Source organism: Copadichromis virginalis, linkage group LG1 (assembly GCF_057382275.1).
Source record: "Copadichromis virginalis isolate Kocher_CV1m ecotype Utaka linkage group LG1, C_Virginalis_male_GT1.1, whole genome shotgun sequence".
NCBI lineage: Eukaryota > Metazoa > Chordata > Actinopteri > Cichliformes > Cichlidae > Copadichromis > Copadichromis virginalis.
Window position 1 is genome coordinate 27,504,680 of NC_140618.1, and position 17,076 is coordinate 27,521,755.

The 17,076-nt window shown below is 46.9% G+C and overlaps 4 protein-coding genes across 19 annotated transcripts in view; 3 read left to right on the forward strand and 1 right to left on the reverse strand.

Moving 5' to 3' along the window:
- Positions 1 to 524: 524 nt before the first annotated feature.
- Positions 525 to 2,923, forward strand: LOC146718890 (uncharacterized). Of its 4 annotated transcripts, none has more exons than XM_085457063.1 (4): positions 525 to 1,482; positions 1,666 to 1,831; positions 1,929 to 2,711; positions 2,867 to 2,923. In XM_085457063.1, the coding sequence occupies exons 1-4, from the start codon at positions 1,406 to 1,408 to the stop codon at positions 2,867 to 2,869; spliced, it is 1,029 nt and encodes a 342-aa protein (XP_085313189.1). In that variant the 5' UTR covers positions 525 to 1,405; the 3' UTR covers positions 2,870 to 2,923. The 4 variants fall into 4 exon arrangements, with proteins under 4 accessions (XP_085313189.1, XP_085313175.1, XP_085313181.1 ...); XM_085457049.1 differs by lacking the exon at positions 2,867 to 2,923 and having other exon boundaries at positions 525 to 1,262; positions 1,382 to 1,482; positions 1,929 to 2,840; XM_085457055.1 differs by lacking the exon at positions 2,867 to 2,923 and having other exon boundaries at positions 525 to 812; positions 1,382 to 1,482; positions 1,929 to 2,840.
- A 34-nt stretch (positions 2,924 to 2,957) lies between these two features.
- Positions 2,958 to 8,399, forward strand: LOC146718891 (uncharacterized; the record flags this gene model as incomplete). The annotated part of the gene is made up of 3 exons (XM_085457029.1): positions 2,958 to 4,037; positions 7,453 to 7,532; positions 7,694 to 8,399. Coding segments are annotated over exons 1-3 (1,866 nt in total), but the record flags the coding sequence as incomplete, so codon positions are not given.
- An 8-nt stretch (positions 8,400 to 8,407) lies between these two features.
- LOC146718892 (uncharacterized) lies at positions 8,408 to 10,768 on the forward strand. Its single transcript, XM_085457076.1, has 4 exons — positions 8,408 to 8,466; positions 8,712 to 9,250; positions 9,343 to 9,396; positions 9,482 to 10,768. The coding sequence occupies exons 2-3, from the start codon at positions 8,746 to 8,748 to the stop codon at positions 9,390 to 9,392; spliced, it is 555 nt and encodes a 184-aa protein (XP_085313202.1). The 5' UTR covers positions 8,408 to 8,466; positions 8,712 to 8,745; the 3' UTR covers positions 9,393 to 9,396; positions 9,482 to 10,768.
- A 1,536-nt stretch (positions 10,769 to 12,304) lies between these two features.
- The window catches only part of LOC146718893 (bromodomain adjacent to zinc finger domain protein 2B-like), a 67,956-nt gene continuing 63,184 nt past the window's right edge, over positions 12,305 to 17,076 (reverse strand). For 11 of the 13 annotated variants that reach the window (XM_085457186.1, XM_085457159.1, XM_085457133.1 and 8 more), the window contains 5 exons: positions 15,938 to 16,073; positions 15,696 to 15,842; positions 14,894 to 15,195; positions 14,036 to 14,179; positions 12,305 to 13,868 (listed from right to left, as the gene is read on the reverse strand). In XM_085457186.1, coding sequence (XP_085313312.1) covers positions 13,712 to 13,868; positions 14,036 to 14,179; positions 14,894 to 15,195; positions 15,696 to 15,842; positions 15,938 to 16,073 — 886 coding nt within the window. In that variant the 3' untranslated portion in view covers positions 12,305 to 13,711. The remainder of the gene's footprint in view (positions 13,869 to 14,035; positions 14,180 to 14,893; positions 15,196 to 15,695; positions 15,843 to 15,937; positions 16,074 to 17,076) is intronic. The other 2 variants (XM_085457169.1, XM_085457099.1) reach the window with 1 other exon arrangement.

Sequence of the window (17,076 nt, forward strand, 5' to 3'; positions counted from 1 at the left end):
GTCCCATGGGGAGCCCCAGCTCTACAGGCTGTATGCTGTGCTGGTTCACTCTGGATTGAGTTGTCATGCTGGACACTATTTCTGCTATATTAAGGTACTGGCTGTGCCCGAATCTGTTTGAATGCTGCTGTTGCTTAGTACAAACAAACACACACCATAAACAACACATTTTAGCAGAAAACTGAATGCAAATGTCACGGGGTGAAACGGGACAAGTTATTTGGAGTTTTTACTGTGCATGTTTTGCGATGTTTTATCTGTTTAATATTTTAATATTGTATATTGGGTTTGTTTGTATGAGTTCTATTGCATGTTTTTATCTTATTTAATTGAACAACTGTCCTGTAAAGACTCCACCCTATCTGATTACTAACTTGATTTCACCTGAGAGGTACCAGAGAGGCCAATAAGAGGGCTGGGTAGACGACAGAAAGGAGCGCTTTTTGAGGACGAGTGAAGAAGGAAAACTTTGCTTTGAGGAGTTGCGCTCGAAGGCTAGAGGCTGAGCGCCTCGGTGGCTTCGGGCTGGAGGCTCGAAGTGGAAGGGACGAGAGAGAGTGACCGGAGTGACTGAGAAGCCGAGCCAGAGATATGGAGAGAAGGCTTGGGCTGTAGAGCTGTGATTGACGGCTGCGCTTGAAGGCTAGAGGCTGAGGGCCTCGGCTTCGGGCTGGAGGCTCGAAATCGCCAGCGGGGAGTGACAACACCAGCGGGGAGAGCGGAGACAGCACCAGCGGAAGGCACGAGACGGCTGTGCCGATTTGCAGTTTTAAAGAAGCGGCGGGCGGAGTTGAGAGCTCTGCCCACCCGGGGTAAGTCTCTGACTTATCCCTTTTTATGAAATAAAACTGTCTAGAAGAATAGTGACTGCCGCTCCTCCCTTTCTCCAGCATATCGGGACGCGAATGCGGAAAGGAAGGAGAGGACTCCGCTGGGTTTCCCTTTTTATACTACTTCGCTGGATTTCTTAGCTCCCTGGGACTTTTAGGTCGTGGCGCAGGCCACTGGACTTTTAATGTTGTGTTTTATTGATTTTTATTGTGTTACCCCTTGGCCAAGGTTGTTTTAATTCATTTTACATTTTTAACTATTTAAATATAATAAATTATATTTTAATTATACAGATTTTATTCGTGTGCTTTCCCTTGGCGGCTCCACTGCTCTGTCCGTTTGGAGGAAGGTTTCCTTCCTTCGCACAAAACCCACTGTGGAAGTAAAACCAGCCTTCCGCCTCCGTTTACACAAACAGAGAAAAATACTTTGTATGCATTGAAAGAAAGAAAAAAAGACCCCTATATAACCATAAGATTCTTCTTTTTAGCTCAAATTCAATTCAGAAACTGAATCTGCTGTGTCACATCTCTCTCATTCTGTCTCACAGGCCAGCAATGGGCACTGGTTTCAGATGAATGACTCGTCCGTGTTAGTCAGTGACATTAGGACCGTCCTAAACCAGCAGGCATATGTCCTCTTCTACATCAAGTGAGTAAACATCGGTATTTTTAAACATTCTAGGCTTATTCCTTCAGTAGAACTTTTCCCATCATTATTTAATAATGTAGACATGTTTATTCCCACTTTTCTTGTAGAAAATGTATTATTATAACCTAATTTTATAATGTTGATGCTTTGTCATGGTTAATATTCTTTTTTCCATGTGATCAGGTGCACAGATGTGAAAAAAACTGGGGACTACAGCCACTTGAACCATAACGCTGGCATATCTGGTCAGTCATCTCCCCAGCCGGTGGTGATCCCACGCACCATCGCCACCATGCATCACAACAGTGTTGGCTTCATAGGCCCCCAGCTGCCACCACACATGAACAAGGTACTTCCTCACCTGAGGGTACTGATAATGTTGTTGTTTTGTTAAACCCAGTGTTTCTGTTCTAAAAACCTGTTGTTGTGACTTCTTGTTCCTTCAGAGTTCTCTTCAGCGGCAGTGCGGTGGGGAAACCAAACCATGGACTAGCTTCTTCCGCTTCCTCTGCTTCCATCTCCCACTCAGTAAGCTGGCCCACAATGATTCCAGAGAGCGACAAACAACAGAAGCTTTCATTTTCAGTTGGGCTAAGCAAACCAATTTGCCCATCTGCTTCTTCCTCCTCTTACTGCAAGCCGTCCTCCGCCAGCAGTTCCTCCAGCTCTTTGTCCTCCTCCAGCTCTTTGTCCTCCTCACAGTCTACCTCAGACGTCCAACCAGACGTTCGTTTTATTCCGCGTCCACTAAACCAAGTCAGCGGCATGCCTTTCATCCTGCTGCTAATGAAAGCCAGGATTTCTCCACTCCTGTCACAAGGGCTAAAACTCCATCTGAACCCCTGCCTCACTGTACAGAATCCTCCGCTGTTAGCGCTTCACCCTCAGCTACTGAGGGTCCACTAAACCAAGTCAGCGGCATGCCTTTCAGTAATGGGGATCAGAACCCTGTAGGAAACGGGGCGTCCTTCCTGGTGCCGTACAGCCAAGAGTCTTCAGAGGAATCAGACCAAGAGAACTGTGGCACTCTGGATAACGGCAGTTCATCCAAGTCTCATCCTAATGAAAATAAAGACACAGGAAATGTCTTTGGCGGTTTTGGGAGAATTATCAATGGGAAGTCAGGAGTGAACCATAATGGCAATGGATTAAATGGACAAACGTATGGAGACTTCAAATCCAGCCACAATGGTCATCACAAAGTGAATGGACACAGCGGCCCTGACAAGGTAAATCTTGTCTTTATTTTTATAATGTGTGGCAGAGGTGTGGTCCAGGGCGCAGCTGCAGGGGAGGAGTGGTGCAGTGAGCTCAACGGGGCGGTGCTGATGAGAACAGCTGATGGCGATTTGGACTGATGGTGGTTTTCCTTCCTTTTATATAGTGAGGTGGAGAGGAGCGGAGGAGGAAGACGCTGCGGGAACCGACTGCTGTCAGACGGTGTTCTGTTATAATTCCGTGGACACTCTCAATAAATGTGGAATCTGATGATAACAACCTGTGTGTGGGTGTATCTGTGCATAGCCTACGTCACAAGTGGTGTCGAAACCCAGGAGCCTGCCGGTGTGGGGATGTCCGACCCGCAGGCTGCGCCGCCCGCCCAGCCTTTGCAGCTTCTGGCGCAGATGCTGGCGGAGATGGCGAAGATGAGCCACGACCATGCGGCAGCCCAGCGAGCTCACCTGGCTGCGCTGCAGGAGCAGACGGACCGGCAGACTCTGGTTCTGGAGCGGCTGGTTGGCGCCGCTGCCCCGCCGAAGTCCCCGCCGCTGTCGGTGGTGGTGCCCCGGATCGGGGACGGGGACGACCCCCAGGTCTTTCTGGAGACTTTTCGTGCCACGGCGGAGGCCTGCCAGTGGCCGCAGGTGGAGTGGGCTCCGCGTTTGCTTCCTCTGCTGTCGGGGGAGGCTCGGACGGCGGCCCTGAGTCTGCCGCCGGCCTCGAGGGGCAGCTTCCAGGACGTGAGCCGGGTGGTGGTGGACAGGTTGGGGCTCACCGCTGAAGATCACCGCCGGCGGTTCCGGGCCTGTCGGCTGGCTGCGGCGGATCGGCCGTTTGCTTGGGCCCGGAAGCTGCATGACGCGGCCGTACGCTGGCTGCAGCCGGGATCATCAGAGGGCGAGACGCTGCCTGCGGAGACGGCGAGATGGGTCAGGTGCCACCGTCCCGCGAGTCTGGAGGTGGCGGTTACGTTGGCGGAGGACCACCTTGCCGCTAGAGCGGGGGAGCCCGGGGACAGCGGCCGGAGGCCGAACAGACAAGCCCCGGTGCCGGCACCAAAGCGCCGGGTGCCTGCACTAGGGCAGGCAGAGCGGGCGCCGGCGCTGAGCCCCACTAATCCTTTTGCTGCGTTTGTGCCTTCCCAGGGATCGGACATGAGCAGTGCTGCCCCTGAGCCACGGAGAACAGCACAGATGCCGGGGCAGGAGTGCTGGAAGTGCGGACAGCCGGGACACCTGAGGAGGGACTGTCCTCTGATGGAGGTGGGGCAGGTGTTCCACGTTGCCGGTGCTTCAGCGCCCTCTCCCGGTCCGGGAGGGACATACAGCATTCAGGTAAGGACTCGAGGGGGTATACGCCATGCTTTGGTGGACACAGGCTGCACGCAGACCCTCGTGCACCAAGGTTTGGTTCGCCCCGGGGCATTGCTGGAGGCAGAATGGGTGGAGGTGAGGTGTGTTCATGGTGATGTTCACAGGTATCCCATAGTGCCGCTGTTATTAAAGTATAAGGGCAAAACGCATAGAGTAACGGCTGCGGTTAGCCCGCGCCTGTCGCATCCCCTAATTCTGGGCACGAATTGGCCGGGGTTTCATCATCTGTTGGGACAGTACGCGGGGGTGCGATCACGACCGTTAGTAGCATGTAGCGTCTGCGCGGCGCTCAGCGGTGACGCGGGGCCGTCCGACACTGACTCTGGGGAGGGGGAGACGGCGGGTCCTTCACGGGAAGCCCCGCCGGCTCCGGAAGTTCCCCCCACGGGCGATTTCCCACTGGAGCAGGTGGTGACACACACCCAGCTGTTGGTGCCGCAGGGCCGCTGGGAAACGATTTTCCAGGCGGCTCATTATAACCCCATGGCAGGGCATATGGGATACGAAAAAACTCTGGAGCGAATAACGGCCCGATTTTATTGGCCAGGCATCCGAGCGGATGTGTGCCGCTGGTGCGCGTCCTGCCCGGACTGCCAACTTGTTAATCAGCCGGCCATACCAAAAGTGCCTTTGCGTCCGCTTCCACTCATAGAGGTCCCGTTCGAGCGCATTGGCATGGACCTCATCGGGCCGTTTCACCGGAGTGCACGCGGCTACCGCTTTGTGTTAGTCCTGGTGGATTATGCAACGTGGTACCCGGAAGCAGTCCCGCTGCGCACCATCTCTGCAAAGAGTGGTGTTTCAGGTCATCTCCCGAGTCGGAATCCTAAAAGAGATACTGACTGACCAGGGCACGTCGTTTATGTCTCGTACACTGCGGGAACTGTACGAATTACTGGACATTAAATCTATTCGGACCAGCGTCTACCACCCTCAGACGGACGGGCTGGTGGAGCGGCTGAATAAGACTTTGAAGTCTATGATTCGTAAGTTCATTAACGAGGATGAACACAATTGGGACCGCTGGCTAGACCCTCTGTTATTCGCAGTGCGGGAGGTGCCCCAGGCCTCCACGGGATTTTCTCCCTTTGAACTGCTGTTCGGCAGGAGGCCACGTGGGGTGCTCGACCTGATTAAAGAAAGCTGGGAGGACGGTCCGAGCCCCGCCAAGAATGAGATTCAGTACGTGCTGGACCTGAGAGCGAAACTCCACACTTTGGGGAGGTTGTCACGGGAGAATTTGCTCCAGGCTCAGCAGCGTCAGCAGCGCCTGTATAACAGAGGGGCTAGACTCAGGCAATTTTCACCGGGAGACAAAGTGCTTGTGTTACTCCCTTCCTCCAGCTCAAAGTTGCTCGCCAAGTGGCAAGGGCCCTTTGTGGTCACACGGCGTGTCGGGGACGTTGACTATGAGGTCGCTCGGTCGGACAGGGGTGGGGCCACGCAGATTTATCACCTCAATCTCCTTAAAAAGTGGAGAGAGGTTGAATCCGCGTCGCTGGTGAGCCTGGTTAAGGAGAGAGATGAGTTGGGGCCGGAGGTGCCAAATTCCGTCATCCCCGCCTCCCTCCCTTGTGATGACCATCTCACACAGGCCCAGAGAGCGGACGTTGTCGCGTTACAACAGCGTTTTGCTGACGTGTTCTCCCCCCTGCCCGGCCGGACGTCTGTCATTGAGCATCATTTTGTAACGCAGCCTGGCGTGACGATGCGTTCACGGCCCTACAGGCTTCCTGAGCATAAACGGCAAATTGTGCAGAGGGAATTGGCTGAAATGCTGAGAATGGGAGTGATCGAAGAGTCGCACAGCGCCTGGTGTAGCCCCATCGTTCTGGTGGTGAAGAAGGATGGGTCTATACGGTTCTGTGTCGACTATCGCAAGGTGAATGAAGTGTCACGTTTTGATGCTTATCCCATGCCCCGGGTCGACGAGCTCCTGGATCGGCTGGGCACGGCCCGTTTTTTCACGACACTGGACTTAACCAAGGGCTACTGGCAGATTCCCTTGTCTGCCGAGTCCAAGGCGAAAACGGCCTTCTCCACTCTGTATGGGTTGTACCAGTTCGTTACGCTTCTGTTCGGCTTGTTCGGGGCCCCTGCCACTTTCCAGCGCCTCATGGACCGGGTGCTGCGCCCGCACGCTGCGTATGCTGCAACCTACTTGGATGACGTGATCATCCATAGCGACACCTGGGCGAAGCATGTGCAGCGGGTGGCCGCGGTCCTGGAGTCCCTGAGGAGGGCGGGGCTCACGGCCAACCCGAAGAAGTGTGCGGTTGGACGGAGGGAGGTACAGTATCTGGGGTACCACTTGGGGGGCGGGCAGGTGCGTCCACAGGTGGAAAAGACGGCGGCTATCGCATCCTGCCCGCACCCAAGACTAAAAAGGAGGTGAGACGGTTTCTGGGGCTGGCAGGTTACTATCGCCGGTTCGTGCCAGGGTTTGCGCAGCTGACCAGCCCCTTAACCGATCTTACCCGGAAGGGTGATCCAGATCTGTTTCAGTGGACGGGGCCGTGCCAGGCGGCGTTTGTGCAGGTGAAAAAGTCTCTCTGTGGGGAGCCGCTGCTTCACACTCCTAACTTTTCCCTCCCTTTTGTTCTGCAGACTGACGCCTCGAACAGGGGGCTGGGGGCCGTTTTGTCCCAGTAGGTGCGGGGGGCCGACCGTCCCATTCTTTACATCAGCCGGAAGCTGGCAGAGCGTGAAAGACGGGAAAGCACCGTGGAGAAGGAGTGCTTGGCTATCCGGTGGGCGGTCGACTCCGTTCGCTATTACTTTCTGGGGCGCTCATTCACCCTCTGCTCGGACCACGCCCCGCTGCAGTGGCTCCACCGCATGAAAGATGCCAACGCCCGGATCACCCGGTGGTATCTGGCTTTACAGCCCTTTAAGTTCAAGGTGGTCCATAGGCCGGGGGCGCAGATGGCGGTGGCCGATTTCCTCTCTCGCTCGCGGGGGGGAGTAGGTTCGGCCGGAAGGCTCCCCGGCCTCAGTCGGGCGGTGGGGGTATGTGGCGGAGGTGTGGTCCGGGGCGCGGCTGCAGGGGAGGAGTGGTGCAGTGAGCTCAACGGGGCGGTGCTGATGAGAACAGCTGATGGCGATTTGGACTGATGGTGGTTTTCCTTCCTTTTATATAGTGAGGTGGAGAGGAGTGGAGGAGGAAGACGCTGCGGGAACCGACCGCTGTCAGACGGTGTTCTGTTATAATTCCGTGGACACTCTCAATAAATGTGGAATCTGATGATAACAACCTGTGTGTGGGTGTATCTGTGCATAGCCTACGTCACATAATGCTTGTCTGTTTGGGTTTTTGTTTGTTTTTCTTAAAGGGACATATTATTAATATTTCTTTTATTTATTTTGGGCACATCAGATCTCTGGCAGTAATCATGGCAGTTTGACGTCTACGGCTCCTGTTGCTAATGGAATAGGCAGAGACCATAGCCAACCAAAGTAAGCCTAACACTGAACTAAAAAAAACTTATTGCTCTGCTGTCCATTTTATGCATTTAAATTTTTAAGTTTAGAGGAGTGATCTTAAAACTGTGCAGACTTTCCTCTCTGCCAGTGTGACAAAGCATTGCTCATATTGCTTTTGTATTTTATTTTTCCAGCAAAGATGCCTCATCCCAGGCTAGTTCTTCTCAGAGCATTCATCCTGCTGCTAACGAAAGCCAGGATTTCTCCACTCCTGTCACAAGGGCTAAAACTCCATCTGAACCCCTGCCTCACTGTACAGAATCCTCCGCCGTTAGCGCTTCACCCTCAGCTACTGCTACAACTACCCCTTCTGTTGCAGCTAAAGAATCTGCTTCCGCTCTTTCTTCTTCTGGGCAAGATGGCAACCCTGCAGCCTTACCCCCTCAGCCGGGCTGCTCTCAAAGCACCAGTGGGGCTTCTGCAGCTCCACAGAAAGTTAGCGTAAGCAAGGATGAAGCCAAGGATCTACCACAAGATAAATGTGCAACAACAGGGACTGAAGGACGTAAGGATACTAAGGAGCAGTATCAGTCCAAGCCTAGTTCTAGTTGCAATGAAAAACGATCTTCCCGAGACAGGCAAAGACTGTACTCTAGCTCTGGCAGAGATAGAGAAAGACACAACAGGGATAGGAGTCACGAACGAGAAAGCGACGACGATCGTCACCAGTACAGACGGGACTACAAGGAAGGAAATTTCTCACCTTCTACAGCACCAGAAACAAACAAGTTCAAGGGCTCCCCGCCACGGGCTCGCCTTTCCTCTCCAGACAAAGAGGATCAAAATCGCAAGAGGACTCTCAGCAAAGACAGGGACGACAGCTCTGATGCCCGCCACACTAAAAAAAAAACAGAAAGAGTAAGAAAAAGAAGAAATCAAAGGATAAAGACAGACACCGTGAGAGTGGGTGAGTATTGCCATCTTTCTCTCGATCCTTTAATGAAAACAGAAGGAAATGTGTTTGTTTTAAGCTAGATTTTGTTTGAAAATAATATGGGGTTAAAGCTCACTATCAGTATTATTATTTTCTTAAAAACGTAAAGAATTTTCATCATTTTATTGATAATGGGTCACTTTTTCTGTCTTAGGCTGGCTGTAAAGCTTGATCTCGGTTTTCTTAAACAATGTCATTGGTTCTCTATCATCCCGTAGAAGTTCTGACGGAGATTCAGACAGAGCTGCGGAAATGAAGAAGAAAAAGAAGAGACATCGGGACAGCGATCCCGACCTGCACAGCCCAGACGCAGCTCGGAGCCACAGAAGCAGAGAGGAAGGGGAGAGCTGCAAGCGACACCACTCTGACAGAGACTTTGAACATGACAATGGCTTTCCACCGGAAAAACGTCGCTGCACAGACTACGCTGACGGCAGCGTAGTTCATGTTAATGGGAATGGATCTCTGAGGGACTATCCCACAAGCTCCAAGCCCAGCGGCAGTGCGGTGGGGAAACCAAACCATGGACTAGCTTCTTCTGCTTCCTCTGCTTCCATCTCCCACTCAGTAAGCAGCGAGGAAGGGGAGAGCCGCAAGCGACACCACTTTGACAGAGACTTTGAACGTGACAGTGGCTTTCCACCGGAAAAACGTCGCTGCACAGACTACGCTGACGGCAGAGGTGGCCATCTACTACATTCCAATCAAACCACACCGGCAAACGGTTCAAGTTACGGCCATCTCAATGGACAGCCAGGTATTCATTTATTCTCCAAAATCACAGGAATGCTGAATTAAATGGTGCTGACAAGTTAGTCCAATTTTAAAGCATCAAACCCTGTTTTGTAGGTTACAGCGAAATCAGCGGCAGTGGATTTCCCAGTGACCTGAAACACTGACTCTGTGAGTGGATGTCTTTTTAAATGGTCAGCGTTGATGTAGCTACTAATACTTTCTCTTCACTAAGACCTCATCTTTGTCATTTCAGATCCATCAACCGAATTTTAACAACAGCAGAGGAATGACATCAACTTTTTTGACGTGGTGCTTCTTCATTAGGAATAATATTGTATCTTTACCTTAAGTAAAGTGTTTTAAAATTTAAACTATCCCCCTTTCTTTCTTTTTTTTTCTTTTGTTTTCTCAAATGGGCTTATTTATTTGCCGTAATTTCTCCTAGCTATCGGTTAAAGAAACGGTGTTGAACATTTATGATGAAGAATATTAATATATACCGTAATTGTCGGGCTATGCCGCTACTTTTTGCACAAGCTTTGAACCCTGCGGCTTTTAGTCAGCTGCGGCTTTTCTATAGATTGTCCAGGATTTTTGTGATATCGTAAGACGATTTGTTTTGTTTGTTCCGCTGTTGTACGGCACTACGTTGCCTGGCGGAAGGGCATGTGATCAGACACACAGTATCGGGGTTCAAGAGTGGTATGTTGGTCACATGTCCATCCGCCAGGCAACATAGTGCCGTACAAGTAGCGCGAAAAACAAACTTCAAAGTAGCGCTACGCGTTCAGCGGGAGTCGTGGATGACGAGCGGCAATAAACTTGCGAAAAGCAAGTTATGCTCAACTCCACCGGTGGATTCTGACAGCGTGGAAAAGTGTGAAAACATCCACGATCACCAACGGATTTCAAAGGGCTGGACTGCTGCATGATGGAGAGGAGGACACCGCCACGGCCCTTCTGAGGGTGTTCGACTCTGACACTGACAACGAGGATTTATTTGGTTTTGAAAGTGACAACGAAGGAAAGAAGCTGAGAGTGGATGACTAAGCCACCCTGAGCCTGTTCGTTTCCGACACTGGAGAAGAGGACTTTGGTGGTTTTAATGCGCAGGAAGATGGTGGTGAATGACTGACTTTTCTTGAGCCTAAAAGGTAGTCCGAATCTATTTTTCTGGTGTGCTGTAGGTTATTGTTATGTACTACATTTGTTACTCATTTATGAAGCACAGTACATGTTTCGTACTTGTAATTACCGCTACTTTTACATATACCTAAAAAGTTGTGCAAATATGTACCCATAACTTGTTTTTCAAAATATTAATAAAAGGGGTGTGTCTCCAAACAGCCATCTCTTTCCTGACAATTCCCTTTGTGCATATTCTCTTACATATGATAAGTCAACATTGAAACACCTGCGGCTTTTAGTCAGTGCGGCTAATGTATGTACAAAACAGGATTTTCCCCTGATTTTAGCTTGTGCGGCTAATATTCAGGTGCGCTTTGTAGTCCGGGAAATACGGTACTTGTATGAACACAAAGCCTGGAGCTTAAACATCTCAACTGCTGCACACTCCACAACTGCTGTGTGTGTGTGTGGCCGGGGGGGGGGGGGGGGGGGGCAGAGGGAGTGTTCGCCCAGGGCGCCAAACAGGCTAGGACCGCCACTGGGTCTGGACCTCAAATTGAGAGTTTCAGTGAACAACCACCAAATGCAAATTTAAAATTTTGAATCAGTTCTAGATCTTTTATCTGCTTAATTTGTCCTCAAAATAAATAAATATTAAAAGAAAGAAAGAAAAAAAGAAAAGGAGGGAATGGGCTTCACAGTGCTATGAAAACTGGTTACCAGTCAATTGCTCAATTACTTTCAAGCATGTGACAATGAAGGCTTGTGTATAAAAATGGCTGTAATTACGCAGCACTTCATGTAAAAACCTTTGTACAACCTTTTGAATTAAAGCTGAAAGTCACATCTGGAGTTTGGTAATGTACAGAGGTAAAACTACAAAACACGTCATTAACAACATGCTTATGGACCTAACTGTATGCGTCTAAACTGTGTAGTGCCTCAGGCTATACATACTGTAGCGTGCGGCAGGGTTCATGATTAATATTTTCCCTACAAGAATAAAATGTATAGAAACCTTGGGAATAGGCACTTGCTAAACTTGCACTTGCCAACTGTGTACGGCACACTTAACTTTCCTTTTTATTAACGGTCTTCATTTTATGATCTGTGTGATGGATGCATGCAACCACACAACTGAGATACTTGGGTAATATTCATTTGGTCTTTTGTCTTATGTTTACGTTATGCTCTAAAGCTTCTGTGATCATAAATGCAGAAGCCAATAAAGTGGACTGGACCATCTATTGTGATCATGCAGGGGGAATGGGGTTCTTCTTGAATGATGGTTAGCTGTTATCTCTTTAGTTTTCACCTTTGGTGTATATAATGGTTTATTCATTTGCTATATAACTGGAGCTGTTTCTCATTTGGGCAGGTCAGTTTGTTGAGCTATGTTTTTGTTAAGTGACTTTTGAGTAGCGTTCTGTTAAGTTAACCTCTTTTATGGGCCCACTTGATTCTTAAAAACTTTATTTTTTGTTATTTTGAATTTTTGTAATCGTCTTGTCCTTTTTGGGGGTATAATAAAACCCATTTTTTTGAAGATTACATTTGTGCCTGTGTGTTCCTGGCTGCTTGGATTATGACAATCTGCCACTCGATGAGACAAATAAGGATCTGCTCTTTCTGGATTTTATTGTTAATTTACAGATGTTAAGTTGAATTCAGTTTTGAGACACCGTTTCTGAGATCCTTGAAAAATGTATGTTTCAGAGCAGCTTCTCAGGATCCTGAAAACATTTTACAGTCTGGTCATGAAAGAGGCATTTAACACGATGTAAAGTACAATTGCAGATATTTAGCTAAAAGCACAAACAAAATAAATTTCTCTTTAATCGGGTCACACGTGCAACTTTACATATGACTCGCACTTTGACAGAATAAAGAGTTAAACCGCACTTCTACAGCTGCAGGTCGGACTTGAAATGAAACCAGTTTGAGTCACTTACGTTGAAAAACATCCTTTTAATAGGTCCGTGCCACACACTAGTGAAAAATAAAGCTCCTACAAAAGAATGATACTTTTATTCCACAATATCTTAAATAAAGTAACTTCAAGTACTTTTGACTTGGGTACAAAAAAATCTAGCTGCCTCCATCAGGCCACAACACACAGCAAGGTTCAACACAGTGGTTAAAAATGGCCTTAGGTCCTTGTATTGTGGCAGATTGTGAGGAAATGTATCATGGAAGCATAACTGAATGCTTGTTCCTTTTTTTCTCTTTTTAGTTATTATTATTTATGGGGAGGAATGATTTCTGTGTCACTGTCCAACTTTGGAGGCCTTGTTGGATTGAAATCATATAAAAAAATAATTATCATAAAGAATGAAAACTAAAAACGATAACATCCCCTACATGCCCCTGTTGGAAGGGTAGGCACTACCAAGATTAAGGATACCACAGTGTTTGCAGAGGATATGTATATACTGTACAAACAATATTTATGATAATGTTTTCATCACGTTCACTAAAATAGAATGCTACAATCATTCTAAGGCATAAACAATATCTTAATATTCTTAAACAATTTTTACACATTGTTCCAAACAAGACATAATATAGACATTAATAAACAGTATATACACATGAATCACCACAGCCTAACTGTTCCTCTGCAGTTGCTGTAAATAAATGCAGTTTTACAGATCGAACAATTGAATACAGTCCTCCGATGCCCCAAAGCACTGAACAGTGTAAACAGCTCTTTTTTTTTTCTTTTTTCCTTTTCTTTTTTTTTTGTCTTGGCTTTGTTTGATATTTGGGAGAGAGAGAGAGAAAAAAATTATAACACAATAACACATTCCTTTTCAGAAGTCAAAGCAGTTCGGCTGATTCCTCCTTTTTCATAGAAAATGAAGTGGACCTTGATTCATAAATAATTATTACAAAATTAAATACATTCACTATAATACGATTAAATAACAAACGAACAAAAAAACCCAAATAAACAAAAACAAACTATTTACAAGTAGTGGAAAGTATTCTAGCGCAGACACATCATTGACATTTTTGAGGATTCATTCAGTGCAGTGTTCTGAGACAGGGAATGGTATTGCACTATGACACCCCATTTCTCTGGGACTCTTTGGGGCTTTCATCCCTGTTGTAATAAATCCAGTGCACCTAAACAACTTTTTATTTTTCAAGGTGACACCTCTCCTAAGCACACCACAGGTTCCTTATTAAGGAGTTGGCTTCTTCTTCTACCATCCTGCAAAGCCACGTTCTCCATCACAAAATAAAAAGTAACACCTGGTGCTCCGGTACGAAAAGTTGAATGGGTGTATTGGAGAAGAGTCTGAACAGACTTTTTTTTTTTTTTTAATCTTAAGTGTTTTTTTTATTTGTTTTAGTTTGTTTGTTTCAGAAGCTCAGTCCAGCGCTTCTCAAAGAACTTCCTCATGTTATGACCAGCTCGACCAATGTCTGAATTGTCTTCATTGAATTTTTCACAGTTATCAAAGACCAAGTTGACATCGATGATGAACGTCTCCAGGTTTTGATACCTGAAATTTAAAAAAAAAAAGAAGACATATTCAGGTTAGAGAGAACAGCAGACACATCACATAATTCCTGAAAAAAACTAAACAAAACTGAAAACACTGGTCTTGCTTTAACTTCTGCGCGAGGCTTTTAGCAGAAAAAAGAACCGAGAGAAGCGATGGGAACTCACTGGCTGCTCACAAGCTTCTCACGTATGGTGGAGAAGTCCATCGGTTTCTTGATGACCTTCCTGTAGCCAGGCACCGATTTCAGGTTGACAGGTGTGAGAAAAGGCCATGCATCCTGATGCCGCTCCAACTCAGCAAGGAGTACTCTGTAGGACACACAAACACACAGTTAAACTCTGGCCACGACTTTGTGTAAATATAAGCTTTGTGTGTAACACAGAAAAGCTTTCTTTCATAATTTCCTCTTATGTTTAAGCAGCTATAACCAATATTTCTGGATTGACAAGGGATCGGTTACATGTGGGTGAAGGGTGTGAACGAGGCTCCCATTGTGCCTGAATACTGGAAGTTTCTTTTAAATCATTGTTTTGGGTTTATGGTACACAAAGCTAGGACTAGCTGGTGAACAGTGGAGCATTAACAGCTGGAGAATCAGATATTTCCCCAGAAAGCTGAGTAGGCTGAAAGCTGAGGTAAAAGAAAGCTAAGATAGTGCTGCTTTGCCCTAAGTGGTTGTGTAAACAGCATTTCCTAACCAGTTACAGTTTGTTTCTGCTGCTGGTCAAAAATATGTCCATGGAGGTTTAAAGTTTGCATTTAACTCATAATCTTTAGGGTTTTATGAGCTAATAAAACCGCTAAAAAACAAAAGAGAAGCTGACTTTGTGCTGAAAAATTCCAGGAATGAAATACTGCAAGTAAACGTTGATCAGAGGTTTTGTGGCTTTAAACACAACAGAAAATGTAAAACACATCCTCCAACCTTTCCATACAGCTTTGTAGCAGGTGGAAATTACTGTGCAACTACTGAGAAGAAAATGACACAGAAAGACAAGTGCAAACATGCCATGGAGACATACCTGCATAATCCCAGGTCCCTGTTGTTGTCTCGAGCCGTCTTGGCTCGCTTCACACACCCAGTAGTCTCCTGATTGGATGTCGTTAGAGCAGGTGAACTGTCCTCCGTTTTCCTCTTCCTGCTGGTGTCTTTTGCTCCTTTTTTGGGCGTACTGCTGGCACTTGCTGAGTCATCCTCCGACACTTCCCCGTTACCGGCCTGCTTTCCATTCTTCTTTGCCTCTCCGCCCTTCTTGCTACTCCCCCCACTAGATGCTACTGGTTTGGCTGGAGGCTTTTTGCTTTTGGGGGATGGACCACTTGCCTGCAAAAGTACCCAAAATTGCAGCATTTCCTTAGTTCGGGTGCTATTCAAACTGGAACCATTTAGTTTCATCCTCCTAATATTGTCCTTTCCTAAAATGTCATATCAATTTGCCATATCTTAGACAAGCAATAATATTTAGTCCCTTTGCTGACCACATCTGCATCAACACAAATTCTTTAAAGCCTGCGTTAAAAATCGTTACTCAGCTTGTATCAGTATGAGTATGACTTGTGAGTTTTACTGTCACTTAATGGGATAAATCCATGCTGCAGACAATAAAAGTGAAGAGCAAGCAATAAAACTCTAGGGGAGGAGCAGCTGATGAGATTTCTTTGAGCGAGCAAGTGTCCTTGCGGTTTAGATGCACAAGATATACTCTACAATGTGTCCTTTTTCTTCTTGCCTTTCTACCATCAACTTTACAAAACAGGAGTAAAATAAGTCCTGAGATGAGTCTAAAAAAATGCACATTAAAAAGTAATAAAAGGTTCAGATACCTTGGATATGCAGGCCGGGCAGTACCAGTCTCCTTCTGGGATGCTGGTGATCTTGGGTTTGTGACAGTAAGTGTGGCAGCCTTTGTCACAGCCATCACACAGCAGGAGGAGGTCCTCATTATCCCCCTTCTTACAAATCTGACAGTACTACAAAATAAGTGCGTCCATTAAAAACAAGTACAAACTTTCCTAATAGTTTTCAATTAACATTGTGGACACAGGCTGTTCTTTTATTCTCTTACCACTTTCATTATCGACCTCTCCCAGGCAATGGACTTCTGCAGTTGCTGGATACACATGGCCAGCTGGGCGGCGCTGCGCACTTCGCTCAGGGCCTTCCTCCACACTTTCATACCGTGGGCCACCTCCTCCTCGCTGCTGAGGGAATTTAAGGGAAGGTTATGAGAATCAAAATAGATACACATATGGGAACGTGTGGGGTTATTTACACACAAACTACAACCCGTAACCAATAAAACTAAGGCTGCTGTGTAAAATGTGAATAAAAACAAAATGCAGTGACTTGCAAATAATTTTAAGCTCGTGTTTATAACGTTCAGGGGCATGATCACAGCATTTTACTGTTTATTTTAAGCTCTATGGTCATTTTTGAATTTGATGCCAGCAACATGTTTTAAAAAAAGTTGAGACAGGACAAAGACTGTGTGTGAGACGCTGTAAAGCGTCGTTAGGTTCAGTAGTGAAAAGAGCGCTGATGTGAGGCTGAGTCTCTAAGAAGTCATTCAAGATGGACTGAGGCAAAGTACAAAACTGGTCGCTGGTGTGACAAATCTTAATTTGAAAGTCAGAAATCACTGACTGCAGGCTAAAGAGGGTAAGACCTACCCAACGTCTTATGGTATGGGCACCATTAATGCTAGGGAAAATGCACACAATTTAGAGCAACAAATGCTGGCAGTGTGTCATTCTCAGGGAACGGTTTGCTTATTTCACAGCTCAGAATCAATCTGTAGTAAGATCCTGGCTACAACAATCCACACCTGTCACCCGCTGAAAACATTTGGTGGGCCTGAAACAAAGCTAAACTTTATGTCAAGCAAAAATGGAAAGGTGTAGAAAAAAATTAAGAAAACAGACAAGTTTCAAAATGTGAATTTATCAGTTTCTCGACATTTAACATGTTCCGTTTTTAACTAAACAAATTCTTTTTAATGAGTTTCAAAACACGGCATTTTGTTTTTATTTAAAGTCCACACAACTTTTTATGAAAATGGGTTTGTAGTAAACTGTGTCAGTTGAACCAGATGCTGTAAAAAGCTCCATCTGGGCAGAGACAGGCATGACGTTTTTGGGAGTATAGAGTGCTGGGGAGAGGTACACACGTTTTTTTTATCATGTTAAGGGGGACGCTCATGCAGGA